General features: G+C 32.6%; 1 protein-coding gene across 2 annotated transcripts in view; it reads right to left on the bottom strand.

Moving 5' to 3' along the window:
• Positions 1-25,508, bottom strand: part of LOC145692691 (uncharacterized) — a 74,121-nt gene extending 48,613 nt beyond the window's left edge. The window contains exons 1-7 of one of the 2 annotated variants that reach the window (XM_081768083.1): positions 24,964-25,294; positions 17,457-17,547; positions 12,675-12,731; positions 11,153-11,215; positions 10,081-10,143; positions 6,330-6,368; positions 707-730 (exon numbers count right to left, since the gene is read on the bottom strand). In XM_081768083.1, coding sequence (XP_081624209.1) covers positions 707-730; positions 6,330-6,368; positions 10,081-10,143; positions 11,153-11,215; positions 12,675-12,731; positions 17,457-17,526 — 316 coding nt within the window. In that variant the 5' untranslated portion in view covers positions 17,527-17,547; positions 24,964-25,294. Of the gene's footprint in view, positions 1-706; positions 731-6,329; positions 6,369-10,080; positions 10,144-11,152; positions 11,216-12,674; positions 12,732-17,456; positions 17,548-24,963; positions 25,295-25,381 lie in introns of those variants that run through there. The other variant, XM_081768082.1, reaches the window with a different exon arrangement.
• Positions 25,509-26,036: the final 528 nt, after the last annotated feature.

A 26,036-nucleotide genomic window follows, 5' to 3' on the forward strand; every position in this document is an offset into this window, starting at 1 on the left:
GCTGAAAGATGTGAATAGTGTAGGTAAGGAGCTACGGAATTGCATTTTCAAGCAGAAGATACATATTCGATTTCCGGCAGTGCCAAGCTTTCGAACATCACACACATTCAATCCACGCTGATTGTGATAATCAAGATCTTGTGCTGTACGAAAAGAAAGAAGTGCCCAATGATGAGAATAAGTAAGAATTGGATGGGGAGGATAAAACGATAGAATCCTTTACAAACGTATTATACTAAATTGTTCTACACTTGATATTTTCACATTATTTCAACCATTTTCTAACTGACACATGATCCGTGTTCTTTTCTTTTCTCTCATATGCAGTATTTCGTGAAATAATAAATTATAGCTATAATAAGTGTTTTTAATATATACCACTAGTTGGACACAGCGCTCCAATACTAAAATATAGACATTCCTAACTTATCAACGGAACACAGAAATCCTATTCCACTATTCACCGGCTTATTAACTGTTCTCTTTCGGGTACAATATTACGTATATATTATTCTGCATCTACGGAAGTGGTTGCCTTGCCATACAAAGTACTGGACACGAACTGAAGGACTTATATCAGTTAGGAGAATTACATTTAGTTGAGGTTTACACTATAATACTCGTTAAGTATTAGTATATTTTATTAACGTTTCATCTTTTATTTTTAATATAACAGCGATTGAGTAAAATACTTTGAAAAACTTACCGTAGAGTTTAGTGACGATAGCGCCTGAAAGAAAACGGAAATTTTGGGTAAAAAGCCAGAAATTAAACTTAGGCTTAGATCTGAGTATGGAAAGCATTAAAAGATTTAAAACGTAATAACTCGCCAGCAGTATAGAAGCACAAATAATGCAAAATGTGGAACAGGAAATTTAATATGGATTATATAAATTAATTTGAAGAAATAAATGAAAACATTTACGGAGAAAAGCAAATGGATACAGACTTCAGGCCAACGTAATAGTAACAACATGAAAACCAACAGGTCCTATGAAAAACGAGAATCACAGAATGCTAAACATCCTTTGCATCTTCAAAAACCTTCACAACTATTATATGCTGAAGACTTGAGTCCAAACTCGAAAAAATACTAGCAGATTGCCAGTTTAGATTTAAAAAGAAAATCTGAATAAGGGAAGTAATATTTGCATTAAAAGTTTTACTAGCAAATATAATTGAATCGTTGAGTTCGAAAACCGGTCATCTCCATCGAAGCTAATTTGAGAGAAGCGACTACCAAAACTAAATTAGTCAATATATATCTCACATAGGACTGTTTTCATTTTTGGACTGTAGAAAAATAACTGTTCTACTGTCCGAAAATGAAAGCAGCTCTGTATGTCAGATATGTATTGAGTAGCTTAGTTTTATTTGTCGCTCCTCTCAAATCAGCGTCGATGGAGATGACCGGTTTTCGAACTCAACGATTCAATTGTAGCGGGAAGAGCAATTTATGTAGCGCCTTTAGAGATGGAAATATCATAACATAATATAGATTCGAACAAGATGTTCAAATTATGATTGAAGCAGAAATAAACTATAAGAAGCGAAGAATAACATATAGCGTGTACAAAGAATAGAAAGGAACAGTTGAAGAAGGAGAGAGATAAGAAGTATGACAGAAGGGGTTTAAACAAAGGTGTTTAAGGTCATGAATTTTTTAATTTCCACAATACAAGAAGCAATGAAAAAAGAAGTCAACCACATTCAAAGCAGGAGAATAACTTTACATGGGCAGAAAATATACACGCCTAGATTTTCAAACTATATGTAACGCTGGCAGATAGTAAGAAAATATTACAGACAGCTCTATACAGTATGCAAATTGGAACTTAGCAGCTAATTCAACGTAAAGATTAACAAGAGCAGAACAAGGTTATGAGACACAAGATACGCTAGTAAACAAACAACCAAAAATGTAGAACAAAATAGGAAATCACCTTTTGGAAGAAGTGTAGGAATTTGGTTACTTAGGGAGTAAAATAACAAGCGGTAACAGGTTTAAATAAAACATATCTAAAAGTGATTGTGCTTGTTTGGTAATTATGATTATAAAGTTATGTTTTGTATGTCATGAAAAACACTCTATTATTCGTTATTAGGTGTGCACTCTGCCATCTATTAAGCCCATGTCAAAAATTATATATATATATATATATATATATATATATATATATATATATATATATATATATATATATATATATATATATATATATATATATATATGTTACCGTCAGAACCCGAAATTAGGTAAAATTAGAATTTCCTAGTTAAAATCAGTTTTCTCAAAGCCGCTTCGAAAGAACTAGTATTAACTAGTCAATACTAGAATTTACAATGTTAGTTAGGTAGTTCTAGTTTTTACTATTTTTCCTTCTAGTTAAAACGTGTTATTACTAGTCAAAACTAGTATTAACTGAAATGTGTTACCGTCAAAACCCGAAATCTGTAGAAACCAGAATACCCTAGTTAAAACTAGTTTCGTCAGCCTTTCGTATTAACTCAGTATTAACTAGTGAATTGTAAAATTGACAACGCTTATTAAGAATACGTAGTTTACTATTTATTTTCATTAAAATACAATATTACTAGTGAAACCTGAAGAAATGTATTTATTAAGACACTTAGAAATAACTTTTCTTTTGCACAAACATCATAAATGTTTCTATATATTTCTAAAAATTATTATGGCACTCACAATATCATAGAAATCCTTTGTTTTTGCAGTACCTTGCGAAATATAAGGCCTCTTGCATGCATAATATGTGAATCCTTGTCGTTCAAATACAATTCTATAGAAACACTTATTTATTAAGAAATACACAGAAAAGACTTCCGTTTTGCAGAAATATCTGAAATGCTTTTGTATGTTAGCACAAGTAAAATACACACTACTATTGCACTACTACTTATTCAATTCGGTGGTGCCAAAGCCAATCTACTGACGTAATATTGTATATTTATTATGAAATACAAAGAAAAACGTTTTTATTGCTAAAACATCTGAAATGTTTCTATTTGTTACCACAAGGTAAACTATCATGGCATTTTGAGTTGCAGAGAAAACCTTTCTTCTTGCACAAGCATCTTTTCGAAATACATGCTTTCTTGCACACACAACGTGTGAACCCTTGTGGGGTTAATGCTGCTTTCCTGGCTGCAGTTCTCAACGAAATTTCAGGATCTGGTACTTCGACTGGTGTCAGGAACTGCTCGTGGCAAATGTCGAATTCAGACCTACAACAGACACATTTTGTTTAATCACATGGTGTGGGAATCCTGAATCACTTATATAAAAAATAATAATGACTTTTCAAAACAAAATAATAATGTATTTTAACGCACAATTTCCACATTCGTCATAATTAGTATTTCAGAGAAACACCGGTAGTTAATCTGCGTATTTCCTACAAAAACGCCTATGCACTAAAGCACATTTCACGAGTACCGGTTTCACAAGCTAAACAACAGTCTTTTACCGGGGTCAAGTTCGTGACATGTTATCAATCTACTGGTGAGTACACAGCAGACAACAACAGATGGATTACACATTATTAAATCGGTTCCGGAAAAACATAATAGACATTATAACAGAAAATTATTTTGACATAAAATGATGTGAAGAATCCATCATTATTTCGGTTAATAATAATATTACAGATACGTATAAAACACTAACATCTATGGTTAAGGGTGTTGACCAAGCTCCTCCCCATTAATTTTTCCGTTTTTTGAAGATTGTGAGAAGTTGTAGGTCACTATCACCATTTTGGAAAGCAAGCAAGACAGAATTTAAGTAATTCTATGATCTAAAAGGATCAGCGCTGTAAACAATCTACTTTCTGTATAGACATTTGAATAGCTGTGAATAATGATGCCACACGCTGACTACTCAAAAATCTAAACAAAAAAATAAGTTGTTTACAGGAATAATCCTTTCAGATCACAGACTTACTAAATTCTATCTTGCTTGCTATCCAAAATTGTGATAGTGACCTACAACTTCCCACAATCTTAAGAAAAAGAAAGAAAGAAAGAAAGAAAAGAAAGTGGTGGGGAGCTTAGTCAACAGCGTTACATGTACAATATAGCTCTTAATTACCGAGCGGCCAAAGATCAGTTGGTAAAGTGCTGGCTTCGCATTCGGAAGGTCGCAAGTTCGCGTCCAGCGGCCTACCACCCTGACTGAGGATTTCCAGCTTTTATCCCTCTCATACCAATCAAAGAATGTGATAGTACCTATAAAACTAGGCCTTAACCAACTTCCTTCCCATATGCTATCTCGTACCCCATCCCGGTGTGTACCAGAGATGCTTAAAGGCCTTAAATGAAAATGCTTAAGGCCTTCTGCGGGCGTGGTCGCGGCCTCTAAATCCCGCTGGGAGCCCTCCGCCTCGGATGCAAACCCGAGCAATGGTTCGGATCCCACTTTAACCTGTAGGTCCCGTCGTTAGAAGCTCCTTAGCTTGTTTAGGACGTTAATACAAATTGTATCAATAAGGAGCACATAAAAGACAGAAAACTTACCTGCAATATAATTTATCCAGCTTTCCATCCTTGGTTCCAATCTTGTGCAGATCATCATTTTTTTTCTAGAACAACTCCAATGACATTCCGAAAATCCGCCTTTGCTCTGTCCACTTCCGGGATTGGTATTATGACATTATCTCCCACTTCAACAGGTGGATGGGTGGCATCAGAAATACGTTTCATTTTCTTGGCCTGCTTTGACAAATTTTCACGTGCTTCTTTCCTGGATGATGTGATATCAACCGCACTAGGACCAGCCTCATTTTCTCCTTCATCAAATGTTTCATGTTCACTAAGGCGCTCATTCATGTTCTCAATAATTCTCATGAGGTCGTCCTCATCGTTTATGTTTTGGAGAACATCTGATGACAGTGCTGAAGTCGTAAGTCCTACTCTTGGCTCAATGCCGAACATCGCACGGTATGGAGACTGTTTTATTCCGGAATGATAAGCTCGATTTATCATAAACTGAACAAAGCGGAGACCATTTGACCAGTTTGTTGTTTTATTATCATGCATCCACGAGGCAAGCATATTTTCTATATCTTGATTTGCCCGTTCTACCGGCCCTTGGCTTTGGCTGTGCCTGGGCTTTCCGTTGACTAACTTTAACTCAGGCCAGAGTGTCGTTAGTTTCTTGATGACAGAATTAACAAACTCTCTGCCATTATGAGAATGTAAAATGCAGGGGGCACCAAATGTCAAAAATATGTCTGTCAGTTGGTAGGCTACTTCTTCAGCTCTTTTGGTTTGCAGCGCTCGCAGTAAGACAAACTTCGTCAGATGATCCTGGTATACCATGATAAACTTGAACTTACGATCAGGGTGTGCTTGCATGTCTATCAGGTCCACTTGACATCGGCTGTTCATTTCTGTGTGAAGTATTGGCTTAGAAACAAAGCCCTTCTTTTTCATACTTTTCTTCCGTTGACATGTTTCACACATTGACAGAAAAATATTTATCATTTGAGTCGTAACGTTGGCATATTTCCTAGAAGTTCCAGCTTTCATTCTATCTCGACCTCCGTGTCCCACAGCAACATGTGATGCTTCAATAACATCAAAGATCTCCTCGGCAGGTAAGTAGTACTTCACAGGCTCACTATTCTACACCAGTTTTTTTGTTTCACAAATTTCCAAAATATTAAACCGTTTTAAACGTCTGAACTGTAAAGGTGTTTTCTTTGCAGCAGATTTTGCCTCTTCAACTTCAGTTAAAAGTTTATAGTAAACGTCCTTGGTCATTGCATTATAGTGACTGTCTTTTTCATTTTCCAAACGAATAATTTCTTTGAAGAATCTTTCCTTCAAAATTGTTTCTTTATCGGACTGACTCATTACAACGGATAATCACCTCACACTTCCCGAAACACTAACACACGCGTAGCCACGACAAGAGAGACGCACCTGCACACTTTACAAAGGCTCCGAACAGACTGAGAGAAAACAAAACAATACTTTCCCAGTAGGAGCAAGTCCGAACTTGCAGAAACACTGTTAACTGATCCATTTTGGTCAGAACTAGTTTTAACTAGTAAAAACTGTATATGATTCACATTATATAGTCTTTTTCGTTAATTCCAGAATTACCTAACTAACATAGTATATTCTAGTATTGACTAGTTAATACTAGTTCTTTCGAAACGGCTTTGAGAAAACTAGTTTTAACTAGGAAATTCTAGTTTTACCTAATTTCGGGTTCTGACGGTAACATATATATATGTAAGGACTAACACATTTAGAACAATATTATAATTTCATATAACTAATTGTGATAAGATGACTTTACATACCGTGATGTGGAACTGGTTGATAAGGATAATACTGTCTCGCTAGGGAATGAGAATAGTATATATTAGTATCTTAATAATAAGGCTAGAAAACAAAATCACTTACATCCAAGTTTATTCATAATTTAAGCTATTATTTACATCATTACCAGCAATGACTAAAGAAATATTTTAAACATAATTCCATTTTGTAACTTCTCCTGTTCTATTGTTTGATACTCTAAAAGAATATATAACATGTTTACTAGTTTAAATGATGTTGGCTACTTTTAAAATTAATGACATATTTGTAAAACATTTTATACAAATCCAATATTTTTCATTAAACTTGTCACATATGGTGTGTTATATCATTAACATAATACAACTTTAAATAGCAAATTTAAATAAAATTTACTAAATACTCTAATATCAGTTAACCTCCTGAGACCTGAGGCTGTGATAGCAGGTAAAAATTTATAAGACTGTAATTAAATTGGTCATTCATGATCAAAAAGTAAGAAAATGTGGACATTTGGTGTATCAACGCTCTGGGTGCATCACACAGTAAGGTATCATATTTGATACCTTAGGTCTTAACCAAGCAAATACATGAATTCTTTGCCTCCAAGTTAGATGGGAAGTTGTGCATGTAAATGGTGAAAATAGTAAGAAACAATGTTGTGGTTACACGTCTATACAATATTTAAATTTCTATTACATTCTAAATACATAAAATAAACAAGTTAAATATTACAATATGCACTTATTATAATAGTGTTCCAATAATAAATCCAGAAAATTAAGCAGTTTTCTTATTTCTAAAACGTTACACTGAATATTATTAACTGTTGTCTTAGTTATAATTTCAAGTTGTCTTCGTATGTTGTTTTATATTTTGTGAAATACAGCAAAGCAATTTCTTCCACTGGTAAAACAGAGGTATATGTGACAAGATGAGCATCGTACAAATGTTAACCCCTTGCAATTTTCCATCCTGCATTTTGACCTACTAGCCTGTGTTTCAAGATTATATCCTGACATATATTCTGAATGTCGCATTCTTCCTTTCTGAGGAGGCACAGGAAGAATTTGCCTCTGTTTTCTTTTCCCTCTAACGTCTTTTTCACCACTGGAAGCCTCTGTTGAACGTGCTTCAGCGGCAGAATCCGTATCAAGTATCAATTGTTGTGCAATTGATAACTTGAACTCATAGTAACGAAAAATGTCTTTTCTTGACATTTGGTGGTGTTTAGCCTCTTCACGGTATTCAATCCACGCTGCTGCTGCCAAAACATCGAAGTGAAAATACATCTTACAGTCCATTTTTTGTCCTTGATTTAAAGCGATACTTGGATATTACATGATCTAACATACCAACACAGCAAAAATAAACATTGTACTTCCTGATAATTGCTGGTCTTGGAACCTGCGCATACTCTTTCCTCTTTTTACACCAACGGCGACATTCATCTACAGGATTCACCCCAGTATTCGAAGAAACAAAGAGCATAGATCGATTGTCGAACCAATTTACTATTACTACCTTATCATCGTTTCCAACCACCTGATCGTAGCTGCCTCTACCCTCGATTTTAGTTGCAAGTGAGTCTTCAAAAGCACATATTTTGGAATGCGAGATTTCATTATTGTTCCTGTTGCCAAAATATTTCTGTCAGATAACATGTCCAATAAAGGGGTGGACGTAAAATATCGGTCGGTGGATAATTCTGTGTTATATGATAAACTGTCTCACTATTTAAGAACAACACACCTGCCAACATCAAGTGTCTCCCGATTTTGTAAAATATTAGAAGCAATATTGCTTTTTCCCCTCATACAATACAGATCGAAGGGCAAACCGTTCCGTGAACAGACGATAAGTACCTTTAGTCTAACTGGATTTGGCTTTCCTCTTATGTATTGTTTCATAGCTACATTCGCATGAAAAAAAATTAATCGTCAATCGAAACATGTTTAGATCTTGTGTTTTCTCTACACGCATTCGCAATTTGGGACACCATTGGGCGTATTCTCCATAACCTGTTTTCTTCACGTTAGTGAGGTGTAACTAAATCATCGTCCACAGCTTTGAGATTTTTTCTGAGCTGGAGAAAACTGTCTCTTCTAATATTGTCGGACACAAGCGGTATCTTAGTTCATCTGTCCCACAACATTCTGATGCTTGATAGCCCGAATAGGTTCATTGCAATAGAACAACCAAGTAGAGTTTAGATCTCTTGTAGCGTTGTAACTAATTGGAGTTTGAGTCACTGTTCGGGCGGCATTTATTTGTAACCGGCAGGAGTTTGGGTTGCTGTTCGGGCTTCCATTTATTTGTAACCACTCCGTATTCTGTTCGCTGTCCGTGGCTCGTGGTACTACCAATAAGTATACTCCTGATACTTTAACTTACCTGGACAGGACGATGAAGAACCTCTCCAAGAAAGGTTACAAACTGTTTCAAAATCGCTCGTCGGTCTCAATAATGAGATGAGCATTAGGCGCCCAGAGGTTCGGGTGTCTCGTCTCGAAAACCTCACGGACGATCAGACGGTCATCCAGACCTGGAGTCAAACTCCCTGAGCATCCAAGCTCAAGCTACGGGTTGCAATGGTAAACGGAAAAGTGTTGGCAGTTCATTTCAAAAATCACTCAGTTAACTCACCTGTATGCACATACAAACAGAATACGGAAAACAATTCATGTTAATTTTAATCAACTGCCTATAATGCACTAGACACGGCGATAACACTGGCGTGAGAAAGTACAGATAACGAACTACGAAACAACGCAATTGGTGCCACTTTGGTTGCTGAAACATCTCGTCAACCCGTATTTCTCTAATCTATTATAATGTTTAAATAAGCGATTAAAGAAAGCACTTAATTCAGTTCGCAATAACTATAGAATATATACTGTGCATATAATAAGTCAGGGAGAAACACTGAAATGGTTAATCACTAACTGAAATGTTCTCAGCAAAAGCAATGTTTTAAATATATATATGAAAAAATGATGAAAGACTTCTTTGTCCAATTCTGTGGGAAAGAAGCAATTCCCACCAAAGAAAGAACTTATGTGCGTTTCAGAATAAAGTATAAATCGAAAATAATAATCACTGTCTTCAGGAAATATACAGGGCGTCCACAAAAATACTTCTATAACCTGGTAGCGGTTATAGCGTTATATTGAAAGATTTCCCAAAATTCCGGAAATTGTAGTTACATCTTCAAAAAAGTAATCTCCGAAGTGTCTACTGAAATACTCAGTTGGATTCTGTAATTACATTTGTAAATATAAAACACCCTCCTGTAACTACATTTGTATCGGTTGTGACCTAAGATATCATATTCTATACCTTCATTGTTCGTTACTATTATTATGTAATAACTTATATGACCTTTCATAAAAAGATATGACATTTCTTGTAAGAGAATGGAACGTAAATATTATTCAGTAATATCAACTACAAATAATGAAATAAGTGAAACGTACCAGGAGAACTCTTCACATGTGTTCGTCCAGAGATTCCTGCCATTCTTTTGCCTCTTGCAGGATTCACAACCACACAAAACCAACATAACAATTTACGATCACAGAGCGCACGCCGTATAGTTGGTGATACCACAAGCACAACTTTATTCGTTGAGAACGTTTCAAAACACGACGCAAAATCCAAGGTATCACATATGATACCCCAGGTCTGAGGAGGTTAATACTGATAAGATGGTTTTACAGAATAGACCATACATTATAGTAAAAATGTACATACCTCTAGATTGTGGTTTAATTATAGCCTTCCTTTCAGTCTGAGAATTATGTTCAAATTTTCTTTCTGTGAAGTGTTGATAACATATATATATATATATATATATATATATATATATATATATATATATATATATATATATCAGGAATGATATTAACAATAAAGTAATTTACTTCTAAGTTTGTTCCTAACGTTATTATTATTTTATACAGTTTCTAAATAGATATTTAGAAATATAATAAAATTAATGTGGGTATAATATTATGAAATAAGTAAACATAGAGAAAAGTGTAAATCGTTTGTGAAAATACAGATGAGACCAAAGGAATGTTTTTGTTAGTTTTCCTGGGGAAGAGCACTACATTACTATTAATGAAAGCAGAGCAATTAATGTAAATTACTTTTTTCAGTTTTTTTTGGTCTAAAAACTCTTTAAATCATTCCAATAGCTGTGGTAACATATAATTATGCACAAAACGGTATTGGTTATACAGTATTCTGTTTACACCCATAAAAATATAATTAGTGTGTGTATGCGGGAAGTAATTCCTATTTTAGTTAAAATCGCTGAAGACGAGCTGATATGGTAGATGAGAACGAAATTTTCTCGCTAGGAAATGAGAAAGTATATATTTCAATCTAAGTGATAATGTTAGAAAATAAAATCATTTATTTCAAGTTTGCTCTTAAATTAAGCTATTATCTACATCATTAGCAGCAATGACTAAAAATAATATAAACATAATTGCATTTTGTAGCTTCCTGTGTTATATTGTTTGATATCTAAAATAACTAAACTACATGTAAACTAGTTTAAATCATATTAGTTACTTTTAAAATTAATAACATACTTGTAAAATACATTATACAAATCCAAAATTTGTCGTCAAACTTGTGACATATTCTACATTATACCATTATCATCACATCATTATATCATCACATCATCATTATTCTGTTCTAAGACTAGATTGAACAACAAATTTAAATAAAATTTACTAAACACTCTAATATCAGTTAATACTGACGACATTGTTTTATAGAATATACTATATTATAGTAAAAATATACATACCTACAGACTGTGGATCAATTACAGTGTTCCCTTCAGTCTGAGAATTATTTTTAAACTCTCTATCTGTGAAGTGAGAATAGTATATATTTGTATCTAAGAAATTATGCTAAGAATAAAATAGTTTATCTCTAAGTTACTTTAAAAGTTTTGCAATTACTTCAGAGTTTCAAAAATATCCTTTGAAAAGACAAAATTAATGATTGTATAATATTATCAACTAAATAAACATAGCTCAGAGAGTAGAACACTTTCGAAAACAGCTGAGACTATAGAAATGATTGTGTTACTTTCTCTGCACAAAAGCAGTGGATTACCATTAATGAAAGTGAAGGAATTAATATAAAATACCTTTTTCTTTCCTCTGTCTATAATATCTTTAAACTATTCCAATAGCTATTGCGACATATAATTACCCGCAATACGTATTGGTTGTATTGTATATTTTTTTAACTTAAACCTTAAATAAAAATATGAGTGTCTATATAGAAAGTAATTTCTAAGTGAGTTAAAATCTCTGCAAATAAGTGCTTGATATTTGCTATTGACGGGGAAATATAAGAAGACATTAGGTGTATAGTTGTGGGTAAGTTTAGATGTCAAGAAACAGAAATAAGTGACTGCATACCTTTTAAGGTAAACAAAAATATTCATGTGCCCAGCATATAATACGCTGGGCACCTAATCTCAAGGTAACAGCGGTTCAATGATTTCAGTACACTGTGTTGTACAACTACGATTTGATTAATTGTATAATATTTGCCTGATTTTTTACTACAACTCAACACGATAATGTCTGTAAACTCAAACTATACAAATGTGCCATTATCTTTGAAAAATTGATAGAGTTACGTCAAAATAGTGTTATATTCTGTGTATTACTCATACCTGTCATATTTTTCTGTATTCAGCTGGAGATGATCCTAATTTTTGTAGGACATTGTTCTTTTTGCTCACTTCTGCTAATCAAACGACAAAAAATAATTTTATCTGAGGCTAGGATATTTAAGTGGTAGATCCACCGTTGTTAGTCAAATAAGTTTCCTTTTTCAGATTATATTAAATGGAGAATGGAATTAGTAAGTGAAGAATCTATATTTTTCAAGGGATAGTGATGCGTTTTCAGATCAAGGTTTATGTTTGCTCTAAAATTAAAATAGCTCTAGTCTTAACTAACTTAATACATGATTCTGCTTATATGGTGATCATATAGTACATAGTTAGCATAATGAATATCACTGATATAGAAGGATAAGAATCGTTGATATTTTTGTTGATAAAAAATTATTTCCACTTTAGTAACTATCCATTTCAACATTAAATTCACATACAATGCTTTACAATTAATTTGATTTATATAAAGTTTGCTCCCAATGAACGATGTTCATTTAGTTTTAGTATCAATAAATCATAATCAGAAGCTAAATTCAAATTTTCTGACTCATATTTATGTCCTCAAACGACAAGATAAAAACTAAACAAAAAGGTTCGAATTAAACAAACAGGCAATACCTTTACTACGTACCTCTAGTTTGAATATCTTTACCTATACCAAGTAATATACCTGCCATCAAACTAATACCTAAAATAAAAATATAGAATATGAATACTTCATATTGTCATATACAACTGCAATTTATTATTTACATTGTAATGGACCTAAACTTCCAAACAAATTACATAATGAATGTCTGCAGTTTTGCCTATTATAGGTGGCATTGGCTATTATTTTTAAATAAAAAGGTACCAGTCATAAAAATTGATGCAAGTTTGATACAGTTATAATATTATAACCAACAATATTATTACCTGTTCCTCAAAATAATTTAACCACCGTAATACTGCTATTAATATTTCAATTATCGAGAGGTATTAACTAAAAGCTAATTAGCTTTAGAATGGCATGTAGTTCAGATTCTGAGCACTAACTTGAAACTTCTATCTGTTTAATTTGGTTTATGTGAGTTTTCAACTTTTCTTAAGGTCTTCTAAATCTTTTATTTATTTATTTATTTATTTATTTATGACTTCTTTTACGTGGCGAAGTTAAGGCTCTGCAGCCTTCTCCGAGCACTTAACCACGTGCATATGTTCTTTTTTATTTAAAAAAGCACCAATACATAGAAAATATTAACAATTACAAAATAAAATTATTGAACCACATAAAAAGAAGAATATACTACTTAAATAAAAAATAGGTAAACACTTGAAAAACGAAAATTGAAAATAATATACAATATAGGAAACAAAAATAACATGGAGAAACTTAAAATGCATATATCATATAGCGGTACCAGAACTATGAATATATAAGCTGTACAAATTAACATAGGTTACCTATTGATTGTGTGTTCATATGTGGGTTATTAATAATCTCGTAAAACGAAGATGACTCATGAGCTACCAGTATCCTTATCTTTACTTAAGAGAAGGGAATTTACATTTTTTTTTAAATTTGGCAACTGTGGAAACGTTGTGTATTAATTGAGGTAAACTGTTCCAGAGGCGTGTAGTACTTACTGTGAAGGATTTTGAGCATGAATCAGAATTGTGACTGGGTATGGAGAGCAAGAAATTATCTTGTGATCTTGTGCTTCTAGTATGAAAGTCTGATAAATATAAAAATCTACGGGCTAGATACGATGGTTCTGACGTAGTAAGTATTTTGTACAATAGGGTAAGATTATGTAAATTTCTTCTTCCAACTAACGTCAGCCATGACAGGTTTTTATAAAAGGATGTGAGATGTTCCCTGTAAGTTATATTGAAAATAAATCTAACGCATGCATTTTGCACTCTTTGCAAGCGCTTTGATTGATTTTCTGTTAGATCAGAATAGACTGAGTCGCAATAGTCAAGATGTGGAAACACCAGTACCTTGACAAGTTTGATCTTCAGAGATATTGGTAAGAAATTTCTTAGTCGATTTAACGTATGCAGGGCACCAAATGCTCTCTTACAAACTCAATTTATTTGATCTGACCAGGAGAGATTTTGATTTAGTATGACTCCCAAATTTTTGACAGTTGTGGAGAATGGAATAAAAGTATTGGACAATTTTATATTCGGAAGCTGATAGATATTAATAGAAGAGATAATTCTTGGAGAGCCAATTAAGATGCACTGCGATTTTGTTGCATTTAATTTTAACCCATGAGCCGTAGACCAGTCGCTGATTTTGTTTAACTCAGTATTTATTTTCTCAATCGCATTATTAATATCTCGTTGCGGAAAAGAAGCATATAGATTATCTGCTCTTTTAGTACAAAACTTATGCTCATCTAATACTACGAAGAGGTATTTGCGCTAGAGCTTGATTTCAAGTATTGGAACGGTGTTTTGGAACGGTGAATACAACACTATATAACGAAACAAAAATTTGAATTTGTAGCAAGATTTACCTTGAAGTAATTTCAAATGTTTCTTTTTTAATTTCTACACTGACTTTAATTTTTCCTAGTCTGTCTAGGGTCAGCAATATGTATGAGTTGATCTCAATCAAAGAAGTATTTGTAGGTAAGTATTGTTTCAGAGAGTTTATATTGATAAATATTAATGTATGCTCTACTGTGTCACAAGAAACTACATATTATGAACTTATGCTTTTCTTTCAATTAGTGTGTTCATAAGAGTACGATTACATAATTAATGATTGAAATACTCTTAAAATAGATTTGAGAGAATCAATAGTGTTTATATACCCAACGATGAAATTTAAGAACACAAATGTATCTAATAGTGAGTAATGTTCTTTTTAATGTGTTTTACTTCTCAATAAACTTGAATGAAATTTACTTAAAAGCGAATTTTTAATTATTAAATACATCTTATAAAATTTAGTTGCGCTTATATGAGAAATTAGTGCTACTGTTCCAATTCTATTTTAATACTAATATAATTTAAAGTTTCCACAATACTACAGTAAAGTGAAAATAAGTACGTGTATATTTACATATTTAAGAAAACCACTAGATATAACGTATGCTAACACACCAAACGATATATATGTTGAAACATTTCACAACTTTTAAACAATATTGTCATATACTTTAACATTTGATTACTTACTAATTTACTCCTCTTTCATTGAGAAAAGTTTTGAGATGTGATTTCCTTCAAAGTATTTGTGAACTTCTAGGAAATGCTCTCTCTCTCTCTCTCTCTCTCTCTCTCTCTCTCTCTCTCTCTCTCTCTCTCTTGTTATTTTGTTATCCCTTAGTTCCCAGAGATATTTCATCTGAGATATTTCATATTGAATCTCAGTTACGAATGTAATTCCAATAACAACCTCCAAGTATATAAGGATAGATCCTGTTTATACATTGCTTTCTAAGGAACAAGACTTTCATATCGAGAGACTCAAACATGTTATATATTTTCAGAAAAGAAGTTAGAAGAAATATACATAGATGTCTACAATTAGACTAATTTTCTGTTTTATGAGGGTGATTAATTATATAATTTTCAGCAGAACATATTTACTAGAAAATTTTAAACGTAAACCTTTATTTCTGACAGAATTCTTGAAAACTTTTCACTACATTCTGTTTATTAAACAAATGTATGTAAAGTTGTTAAATTAGATATAATCAGTCGTGTAAGATACATTCTAGATTAGCCATGATGTTTAACTAAACAAAACTAATTTTTAAAGTACGAGCCAACACTGGAATAAATTAAACTGTTTCAATTGTTTACAAAATATTACGTACTTTAAGTGTAAAAATACGTGCCTTGAGTAGAACGCTAACCGATACAACAACATGTGAAGCTGCCGGTTTTGTTGTATGGCACCTCAGCTCTTATCGATTAGCATCTCTGATAGTTTAAAAATATATATTTATTTTATTTCGTTTATACATTTATTCCATCAAATTTTCGCTATAAAATCTCAAAGAATGGATATATAAATAGATCGAAAGATATATCAATTTATTGGTAAAACGTTTTTAAATGTTGATTCTCAGTAGTTTTCCTCATCACAGTTCTAAAGAAAAGTATGTACTTAATTTCATATTTCGATGAGAAGATAAACATGATGTTCTATATTGATTTTTCCAGCGTTTGTATTTTCTCGTGTGTTTGAGTACATCTTGTATAGTATCACTTAATGCTGCATTTAGTTTCCCGTGGTCATCAATTCTTTACCCTAATTGACAGAATAGTTCAATAAAATGCCTTACAATTAGTAAATTCTAAAACGAAATACGCCTGTTATAATTTACAAATCTTTTGCAACATCACAACTCCAGACCTATTATTCTTTTACATAATATGTATCTACAAGAATAGCGAAACCTTTTGTGATCAGAGTATGAACACATATTTATTAAAGTTAAAATACAATTACAGTTTACATAAGATAACTTTATTTTCATCTAAGTTAGTGTTTGATGAAGATAACGTTAAGTTGTCAAAACAATAACACAGTATTTTAAATTTAATAAAGTGTATACACTCTGATCAGAAAAGTTTTATTTATACTTGTAATAAGTTCCAGACTCGTGGTGAAGTATTTGCCTGATACATTTCTAGAACAATTGTCAGTATCTGGATTCGCAGGTAATTACTTTGGTTGAATTAATAAGCAAAATGAATCATGTTTACGATAGTAGTGTATAAGCGTACTGAATAGGTCCCAAAGTTTAGAAGAAAGTTTTTTTAGAACATAACATTCATCGCATCATTCAGTTTAATATTCCGAAGATAAATAAGTAATGTAACATTCGTTAGCACTTGTTTCAGTATTTCTGATATTTTAATCTTTTTTGCTTTCATTTCTCGTTCTATTTTCTCACAGCTTCAGCGAATAATCGTTATTCAAATTACTGCAAACTCAGTGCCTACAATGTTGTGTGTAATCAAGAAGAAAGCTGTTCCATACAGAAAGGAAAAAAATCATCAACAACAAACTTAGCTAAACACGTTTTAAAATTAGGAAAATTATGATTTCTAAATTATTTTCAAACGTAATGTTCGTATGTCTAACCAGACTTCCTAAACGAAGAATATTAATTTCGGCTTCAAATGACATTTAATTATAGCTCTCAGAAAGTACAAAGCTAGTTTAGGAAAATATATTTGAACTTACTACAACAGTAAAACAAACACAGTTTTCTTAAAGTAGTTCAAGAAACAAGTAAATGATATTAGTATTTATAGACATTAAGAAAACAGAAACAAGTTGTTTCTTCCTTGCGATTTAAAAATGTAAATCATGTTCAGTATTATGCAATAATGTTTGTGCAATCTAATTTTAATCCGTTAGTTATTTACTTTTAAATGAAACATGAGTAAAATAAATTACCTGAAGCATTGGATTCATATATTTCCCATGTTAATAATATGAAGATAAATATTCTGGGTGTGACTGACATTTCTATGGTTACCTAAAATAACTGAAAAATAGCATAATCACTTTCTTTGTTCACATTTTATATTTCTTGCACATAAAAAAGTTATGTCCTATGTAAACTAGTTTACCTTTTAAAATTAATTCAATTTCTAAAGTCTATGCAATTCCGACATTTTGCAGTAAAGCTATCATATGTTCTGTGTTATGTCCTTAATGAAAAACACAATTCCAACGCTAAATTTAAATGTACTAAAATTTACAAAACTCTTACATTCTAGTAGCGAAGATTGCAGCTTAAATTGTAAATATTGTTTTTTTTTTCTTGTGATCATAACAAAATATCAAGTAATATATAAATCTAATGAAACGCCTTGCATTACTGCATACACATTTGTATAATAGTATTATTCATTGATTTTATGCTCAGATGTTTTGCTTCTCACATATTGAAATTTTGCACATCTTGCTGTGTCATGCTTTGAAACGTCACGATGTTTATTATTTTGCGATTTGTATAAAGGAGATAAAAGCAGAATAATATTTGTTATATGAAGAAGGAGAAGAATGTATTTAAGTCAAGACATACTAAAACACAAATGCATGAATGCATTTCCTATATCATTGTCAAATAAAACATAGTTATATACAATCAAGTTACTTTTGTTTACTAATCAATTGACTTCAAAACTTCACTGGTGGGTAATCACAATTAAACATCTACTGCTATAGTATGCATGAATATAATATATTGACGCAAATTTTCTGTACAAATAGCACTAGAAATGTGAATAATGCAATTGGAATCATGAATGTAAACAATCAACGTACACTATTATGTAATAATTCCAAGAGAAATTTTCTCCGAGACATATATTTCTACAACAGTTTTAATGTCAATTATGTAACTCGGTTTACTGGGCCTGCCTTTGTAGCACTTCCTGAACACAACTGCTATCTTGATATCTGCCATATTCGATCAAAGTCAACTTCTTAAAATAGAATTAAGGTCATGTGGTGTATCATGTCTTTCAATAAAAAGCCTTTCCGAAGAATTTAGTACATTAATTAGCTTTTTCATATCTGAAATGGTTTATAATTTAGAGTACTAAGAACACTAATAAATTCACAGTGAAAGCAGATAACAGATGTCGACATTGACAATAAAAATAGCTCCAAAGATAATATTTTACCTAGAAAATTTCCCATATAATAAAAATGGACATTAGGATTTATTAAATGCAAAAATAAAAATTTTAGTGCACGATGAGGACATGATATAAAATGCAAGGTCAGAAATGTCAAACATCGAATGCCAAGGTATCTTAAAACCATACTTTAGTACTTCTAGTGTACCTGAAACAGTCAATCTGATTATCCATTTATTTCGAATTAAAAGATACATAACAAAGGACTCATATTAAGCTAGAATACACAAGCACCTCGTATATAAATGAATGCAAATTATCAACTGTATCTCGTACCAATGGAATATTTAATTGAAAGTTTTTGTTCTTTACTACACAATCACTGAATTTGCCGATAGTCCGTTTTGGAATATGTTGCACTTCAACAGTTTCTCAGGAGAAGGTATTGTGTGTTGCATTTATTGATTACTAATGATGCCTAGCTACCTATCTTAAGTAAACCCATGTTACCTACATTACAACAATAGTAATCCACGTAACATTCTTTTAATTTAAGTAATATTATACGGATATTGATGTTGTCATGTGCTGAGTGGAAAGAGTCTGCATATGTATTAAAGCCTGCAGTCAGTGTTACAGGTACTACTTAAATCTGTTCCTGAAGACCATTGGACACTTTAGCCACTATTTCTCTCTTGAATTAATTACATGATTGCGTAGAAGAGTGTCATAGCACACATAAACAATGTTCTAATCTCAATGTGTTTTGTTTTAGCTTCTTATATCCAGAAATGTCAGTCGGTGCATTTTAAGTAGTAAGTTACTTTACACATTATTACCGACATATTTGAAATCAAAAATCAAAATCATGGTGAACTTCGTGTACCTTCCGTAGTCTCCGAGGCCTTCAACTGTTCATATCTTATATCAGGCTAGCGATGAAAGCCTCTCTTTGCAGATCACTGCCTGATAGAAGAATTTGCGAAAGTATTTCACGTTCAGAACGATATAATGTTGTTGGTGAAAATAACTCTTGTCTTCAAGTGATGTTGCTTGACAATGTTTCTTAACAACACGCTGAAATGTCTATTCATTAATACGAAATAGGTCGCACATATTTTTGCCCTGGTTTTAAATGTTATGTCGTACAATTAATATTCCTTGCCAAATGAGAAGAAACTGTCTTTCTTACGTTGTACTAACTATAATGATGTATCTAACGAAATCTATGGTGTGTTCATGTTTATCAATACTATTTTAATCTGTTGTGTGAGTATTCCCTTCAGCTCCCAAGATCTCTTCTTGTTAAATATCTCTAGAATACTTAGACTGTACCCTATTTAAAACTCCGATTCTTCATCACCTAGAAACCAAATTGCTTTCTCCTATTACTTTTCCTGTTCTGGCGTATTCGTTAATTTTAATTAAACAGTAATATACTTGTACAACTATTGTAACATATTTGGCAATAGTTTCATTGTTTAACGCATTCTCTAACGTCTTCCGTTTGTCATTTTTGTCTGCACATACTGATTCAAACACACATACAGGAACCTCATGAAATTAGAAACACATAAGCACAATAGGTATTTCTCAAGAAAGGTTCACATGACTTTGGAGCTTTTTGAAACAAGTCTCTTTCTGAAACGGTATCTGCTTTCTTTCAGGCTCTAAATTGGTTCCGTTGTTGCTACGAACTTTACTAACGTAACTGGCTAATACTACTATTTCCTCACCAAGGTGTCGCTTACTATAATCCGTGCAAAGTAAATCTAGAGGTATGTTTGTTGTCAGTTTTGGCATCTGTTATCTGATACAAACACCAAAATTGTGAACTTTTTAAGTGCTGTAAATTATAAATTGCTATATTAAGTATTGTAAATTCCTAACATGCTCAGAAGACCTGCTCCTGTTTAATACTTCAAATGACTTTCTTCACGTTTAAAATGTTCGCTTTGATCCAATATAGTAGATTATAAGATTACGGTTATCATACGAAAGTGTAACAATAGACATTCCCTGTAAATGTATTTACAGAGTAATTTTAAAACTATTGTAACGACATACATCCCAGAGAAAATATCTCTTGATATTATTACATGACGCTGTACGTGACTTGCTTTTCCCTTATGTCTAGAGCTCATTTGCTACTACCATTTCAATATAATATTTCCATACCTACTATACGTCAACAATGGTTTCAGTTTGATAAACAACCAATGAATTGGCTGCGTTCATTTGTATGTTACTCGCTACCTCGCCCATTTACAGTAAGGAGATATAAAAAATTCGCAGACTTTGCAGGCGTTTAAAATTGACGTACCATTATACCCTTATTATATAGTGCAAAGAACAAGTTTTCCTATGCTGTTAACAGGCTCTGAGTTAAATATATGGATTTCTAGGTAATTCTGCAATTAACAATAAGGGCAAGTTGAAAGAAAGCACTTTGTCAAGGTCTAAAAAGCATAGTTTTCAAACGAGTATATCAGAAAATGTTGAAGAAATGTAACAATTAACAAACTCTATGGCCTATGGACCCCGGGGTTCAATGCCGCATCAGGAACGCTCTCCACTGACTTCTATCCTTAGCCAACTGGATCCAGTTAGTACTTTGCATTCCTATTTCTGCGAGATCCATTTTAATATTGTTCTCCCATCTCCGCATGGGTCTTTCTAATGGTCGTTTTCCGATTGGTCTTCCTGTCAAAAGATTGAAAGCATTTCTATTGTCTTCTATTCTAACTACATGGCCTGCCCACCTAAGCCTCCTAGACTTGACGACCCTAACAATGTTGGGTAAACCGTATAAATTATGTAGTTCCTCGTTATGAAGTTTCCGCCATTCCTCATTCTTGTTCCTCTTGGGCCCGAATATTCGTCTCAGGATCTTGTTCTCAAATATTTTCAGTCCATGTTCTTCTCGCAGAGTAAGCGACCATGTTTCGCAACCATACAGAACAACAGGCATGATTATCGTTTTATATATTTTAAGCTTCGAATTCCTCGACAGAATTCGCGAAGACAAGAGATTTTGAACCGAATGGTAACACGAATTCCCTGCTTTTAGTCGACATTTAATTTCTTCGTGAATATGATTTTCATCTGTTAATATTGTTCCTAGATATTTGAAACTATCCACTTTATCAAAAGTATTATTTAATATGTTAGCGCATCCATAATTTGCTGTATTAACGTCCTAACGCACTTCCATGTATTTAGTTTTCTCTGCATTTACTTCTAAACCCACGTCTCTGCAAGCATTTAATATGATCCCTGCATTTCTGTGTATGGCCCTCCTATCATCCCCTATTAAATTTACATCATCAGCATATGCCATAACCTGGTGAATACCGTTCAACTCTAGGCCCTGGTGCTATCTTTGATTTTCCTTATAGCGTATTCCAGAACAAAGTTAAATAATAATGGCGATAACTTATCTCCTTGTTTCAGGCCATTTTCCACGTGAAAGCTCGTGGACAAACAGCACGTGGCAAGTAAGTACATATTATCGATATTAAACTTTAACTTTTAAAATCTCTAGTTTCGAAATTCGGAATGTCAAAATCCCTTCAGATTCGTGTTCCTCGAGGTCCAATTTACGAAATATATAAAACATCAGGTGGGGTCCAGTTTCCTTCCTTGCAGCCTACTTTTCAAACAAAACTGAGTTTTCCAGAGTGTACATTTTGCTTCAAACTGAATTCTGCCCTGGCTAAGAAACATAAAATCGCTTCTATATGAGTCTTTAAAGTCGCACTTGAAATTGTCGTCCGGCATTCTTGTACTTATGAAGGCATGAATAATTCAAGTATGTTTGTCACAACAACTAGAAACGAATATTAATTTCTATAGAACCTCCAATACATTACATTAAAAACATCTGAACTACACAAAGAAAACCATTGTGCATTAGAGCAGATCGCTTATTAGCAAATGGCTTTGTACACGCGCACTGCTCAGATAGCCCACAGCTGAGCCTGAGCGCGAGTCCAAATTTAACTCAATCACAATTGAGATTGTCAGAGGTGTAGCGGTTTACGTTGAATATGCCAACACTTTATCAACTAAGTCGTCTTAGATTTTTCTCCAATCTCAAAAAAGCGGGTGGTATGTTTATGTAGAACGTAAAAATCGGGTGGTACCCGCTAAAATTGGGTAATATGGCAACACTAAACTGAATAAAAAAATATGGTATATCCCTATTTAAGATCACTACACATGCAACTCATGAAATTCAATTTGAAATATCATCCACTTAGACTGAGATCTTTTATATTATTATTACTCTTTCCCCATGTTGTTTTTAAAAATAGCACTGCCACTCTTTCTTTTGTTAAAAAACGCCACCTCTCTTTTTTTTAAAAAAATGAAAAGGAAAGAAAGAAAGAAAATCTAAATCGCAATACACAATTTTATTGTAGATTTGTTGCCACTCCGATAAATGTGAAGGTTGTGATTTTGCATGTGTTGTCTGGTTTCTTGTCGCAAGTCCCAGACACCTGCAATAGTTTATACGTGAAGGGAACACCGATCATATTTTATCCTGTATCTTTTTACTTCCCAATAATGATAGCCATGCCCAAGGTGACCAGAACTTTTACTTTCAAAAACGGGACATATACTAATCGGCGACCGGGAGGGGGGCTTATATATCTGACTTCCACATTACATTTTTGGACTCAGCAGTGTTTTCAATTTACAAAATATACAAGTAAGAATGATAACACACCGTTTCTAACTTAAGTACAACCGAACAATACTTTTAACTACTTGAACACTCAGAATTCCAACTAAATTTTCACTTGAACACAGAACACTCAATTCCCATTTGATCATTCAGAAGTTCCAGACACAGGTGAACCTTCCCAATGAGTGTTGGTACGGAAGGGTGTAGAACTTGCATGGACTATTTATATTTTGAATAATAATTACTAGAGACCTGGGTAATTTTTGCTTAAAAACGGGACATTTAGGCATCCCTATTGAGAATCAGATAAAAATGGGACTACGGTGGAAAAAAGGGACTGTCCCGGCTAAAACGGGACGTCTCGTCACCTTGGCCGTTCCTCTTTGTGAGAAATTGAAACTTACTTTTTTATTCAGCCAATTGTAAAAATATACTCAACAAGAATTTCTCTACACTTTAAGACATTTTAAGAAAAAATACCTTCTTTCCCCTCTGCAAATTTTGATCCTTTTTTCCCTATACCGAGGGAAGTTTCCCTCCATCTGGCAACTGTGAGCCGAAGTGGTGAAAGATTCTTTGCTGTCTTCTCGTCGTTACCTGATATTAGTGTTGTCGAATTTTTTAGACATTTGCTGGTTTTGGTTTTGAGAAAAACGGTTTTCTGAAAACCGAAAACCGCAAATGTTGTTTTGAAAACCGAAACCAAAACCGCAAAAGCGGTTTTCAAAACCGAAACAACAAATGCGGTTTCCAAACCGAAACAGCAAATGCGGTTTTCAAAACTGAAACCGAAAAAGCGGTTTTCAAAACCGACATTTCGGTTTTATGAAATTTCACTTTTTTTCAAAAAACGGTTTTCGGATTTTTCAAAAACCGATTTCGACAGCACTAATGTGTATAATCGGAAAGACAAGTATGTGGAAAATTTCATGTCAAAAGAGCAGTAAATAAGAACAATGAAACGAAAATAAAACTTTCTTCTCTACTTAGCAAAATTTGGTTTACTCATTCTAAATTTCGTATTTATAATTCTTTTCCTATGAAATTTACCACAAATATAAATTTTCCGACTACACACATAGTATCAGTATTAAAAGTATCCTGCAAAAACATTATCAAATTATATTCTTACAAGAAGACAGTTATAGATATACGACAATCATTTTGGACTTGAGTGTACATTACGGCCTGGTGTTTCCAACAATGTATTTCCCGATTTACGTGTACCGCGGTTTCATACTATTTTCTCCCTCTTTGACAATTCTGCTTATTAACTTTTTTATTAAATCTTGAGTTTTTCACTTCATTGCAGTACAATGCAGCAATAGCGCCTGAGATTTTCAATTACAGTTGGTTTTAATTTAATTACAAATAGACATCAATTTAATTAAAGCTGATAACTTAAAATTTTAAAAAAGTAATTCGAATTATACCAAATCTATTGACAGCTACGTAATAGTACGAAATGTAAAATTGAAGAAATGAATATATAATCTACACCTCAGTTCATAATTTTCAACGTGATACGATGTGATACTTAATTAACAATACTTTTGGAAATTGTATAAACAATTATAAGTTTAATATAGCTATAACTTATTTTCTATGTATTTGTATTACTAACGTGGTAATAGGCACTAAGATAATCTTGTACAATTTCACTTTCGCTTTGCTTGCTTTATTAGCGAACGCCTCTAAAATATTGATGTTTGCAAACACTTTAGAGTTATTTCGTTGTAACTCTGGTAATGATTGTCTTATTTCAAGTGTTTCTTTCAAACAGACATTAAACAGACAGTTGCATTTGAGAAACAGTAACAAAATTCGTATATAAAATTACGATTGCTGTATATCAATAGACTTATAGCCAATTTGATTACTTTAGTTACATAAAGACTAACATATACGAAGTATCACAGATTATAAGTTAAAATCAGAATAGGACAACAACATTCAAGTTAGAAATGTTCATATTAACTTCCCAATTATTATATTTTTCGTGTGCATAACAAGAAGTAATTTTCTATCGTAGTTTTACTTACGTTACACATATAATCTCGTTTTCCTTTAATTACATAATAATCTTTTTTAAGTAATAAGACTCTTAGTAAAACACTTCTACCCATTGTGTAGATATTTATGTGTATTTTTTTCTTCCTCAGATTTAAATATTAGATATTCGTTGTTAAAATTTTACATTGGCAAGAAACAATATTACAATATGAACACTTGTTAACTTATAAATGTTTTACATTATTAATAAAATATTTATTATATATAATTGCTATCACATTGTCAATATTGCGAACGTTATTCAAAAATGTCAAATTATTACTTCCCACACATCAATAGTTATAAATATTTTACATTTATGTTTTATAGATTAATAGCTGTCAAATGCTTTGTCTCCTCGTTTGTTTTCACGGTACAGAATATCCAATATAGAAAATTATTTCATTAAAGACCATTACATAACTTTCATCTTGAAAAATACAATAGATTAGACTATAAATTATCCAGTGAAAGTAATATTCGAAAAATCGACTATACTCTTGCTTTCGGTTAAGGAACTTCACAGATGTATTTCAGTAAAAATACATTTCCAAAATAAGCTACTTCTGAGGAAACAACACATAGCGCATTGATTTAAAAATGAAGCAAAATTTATACAATATATTATGTACATAATAGTGTACA

Source organism: Thermobia domestica, chromosome 8 (assembly GCF_964235325.1).
Source record: "Thermobia domestica chromosome 8, izTheDome1.hap1.1, whole genome shotgun sequence".
Classification (NCBI taxonomy): Eukaryota; Metazoa; Arthropoda; class Insecta; order Zygentoma; family Lepismatidae; genus Thermobia; species Thermobia domestica.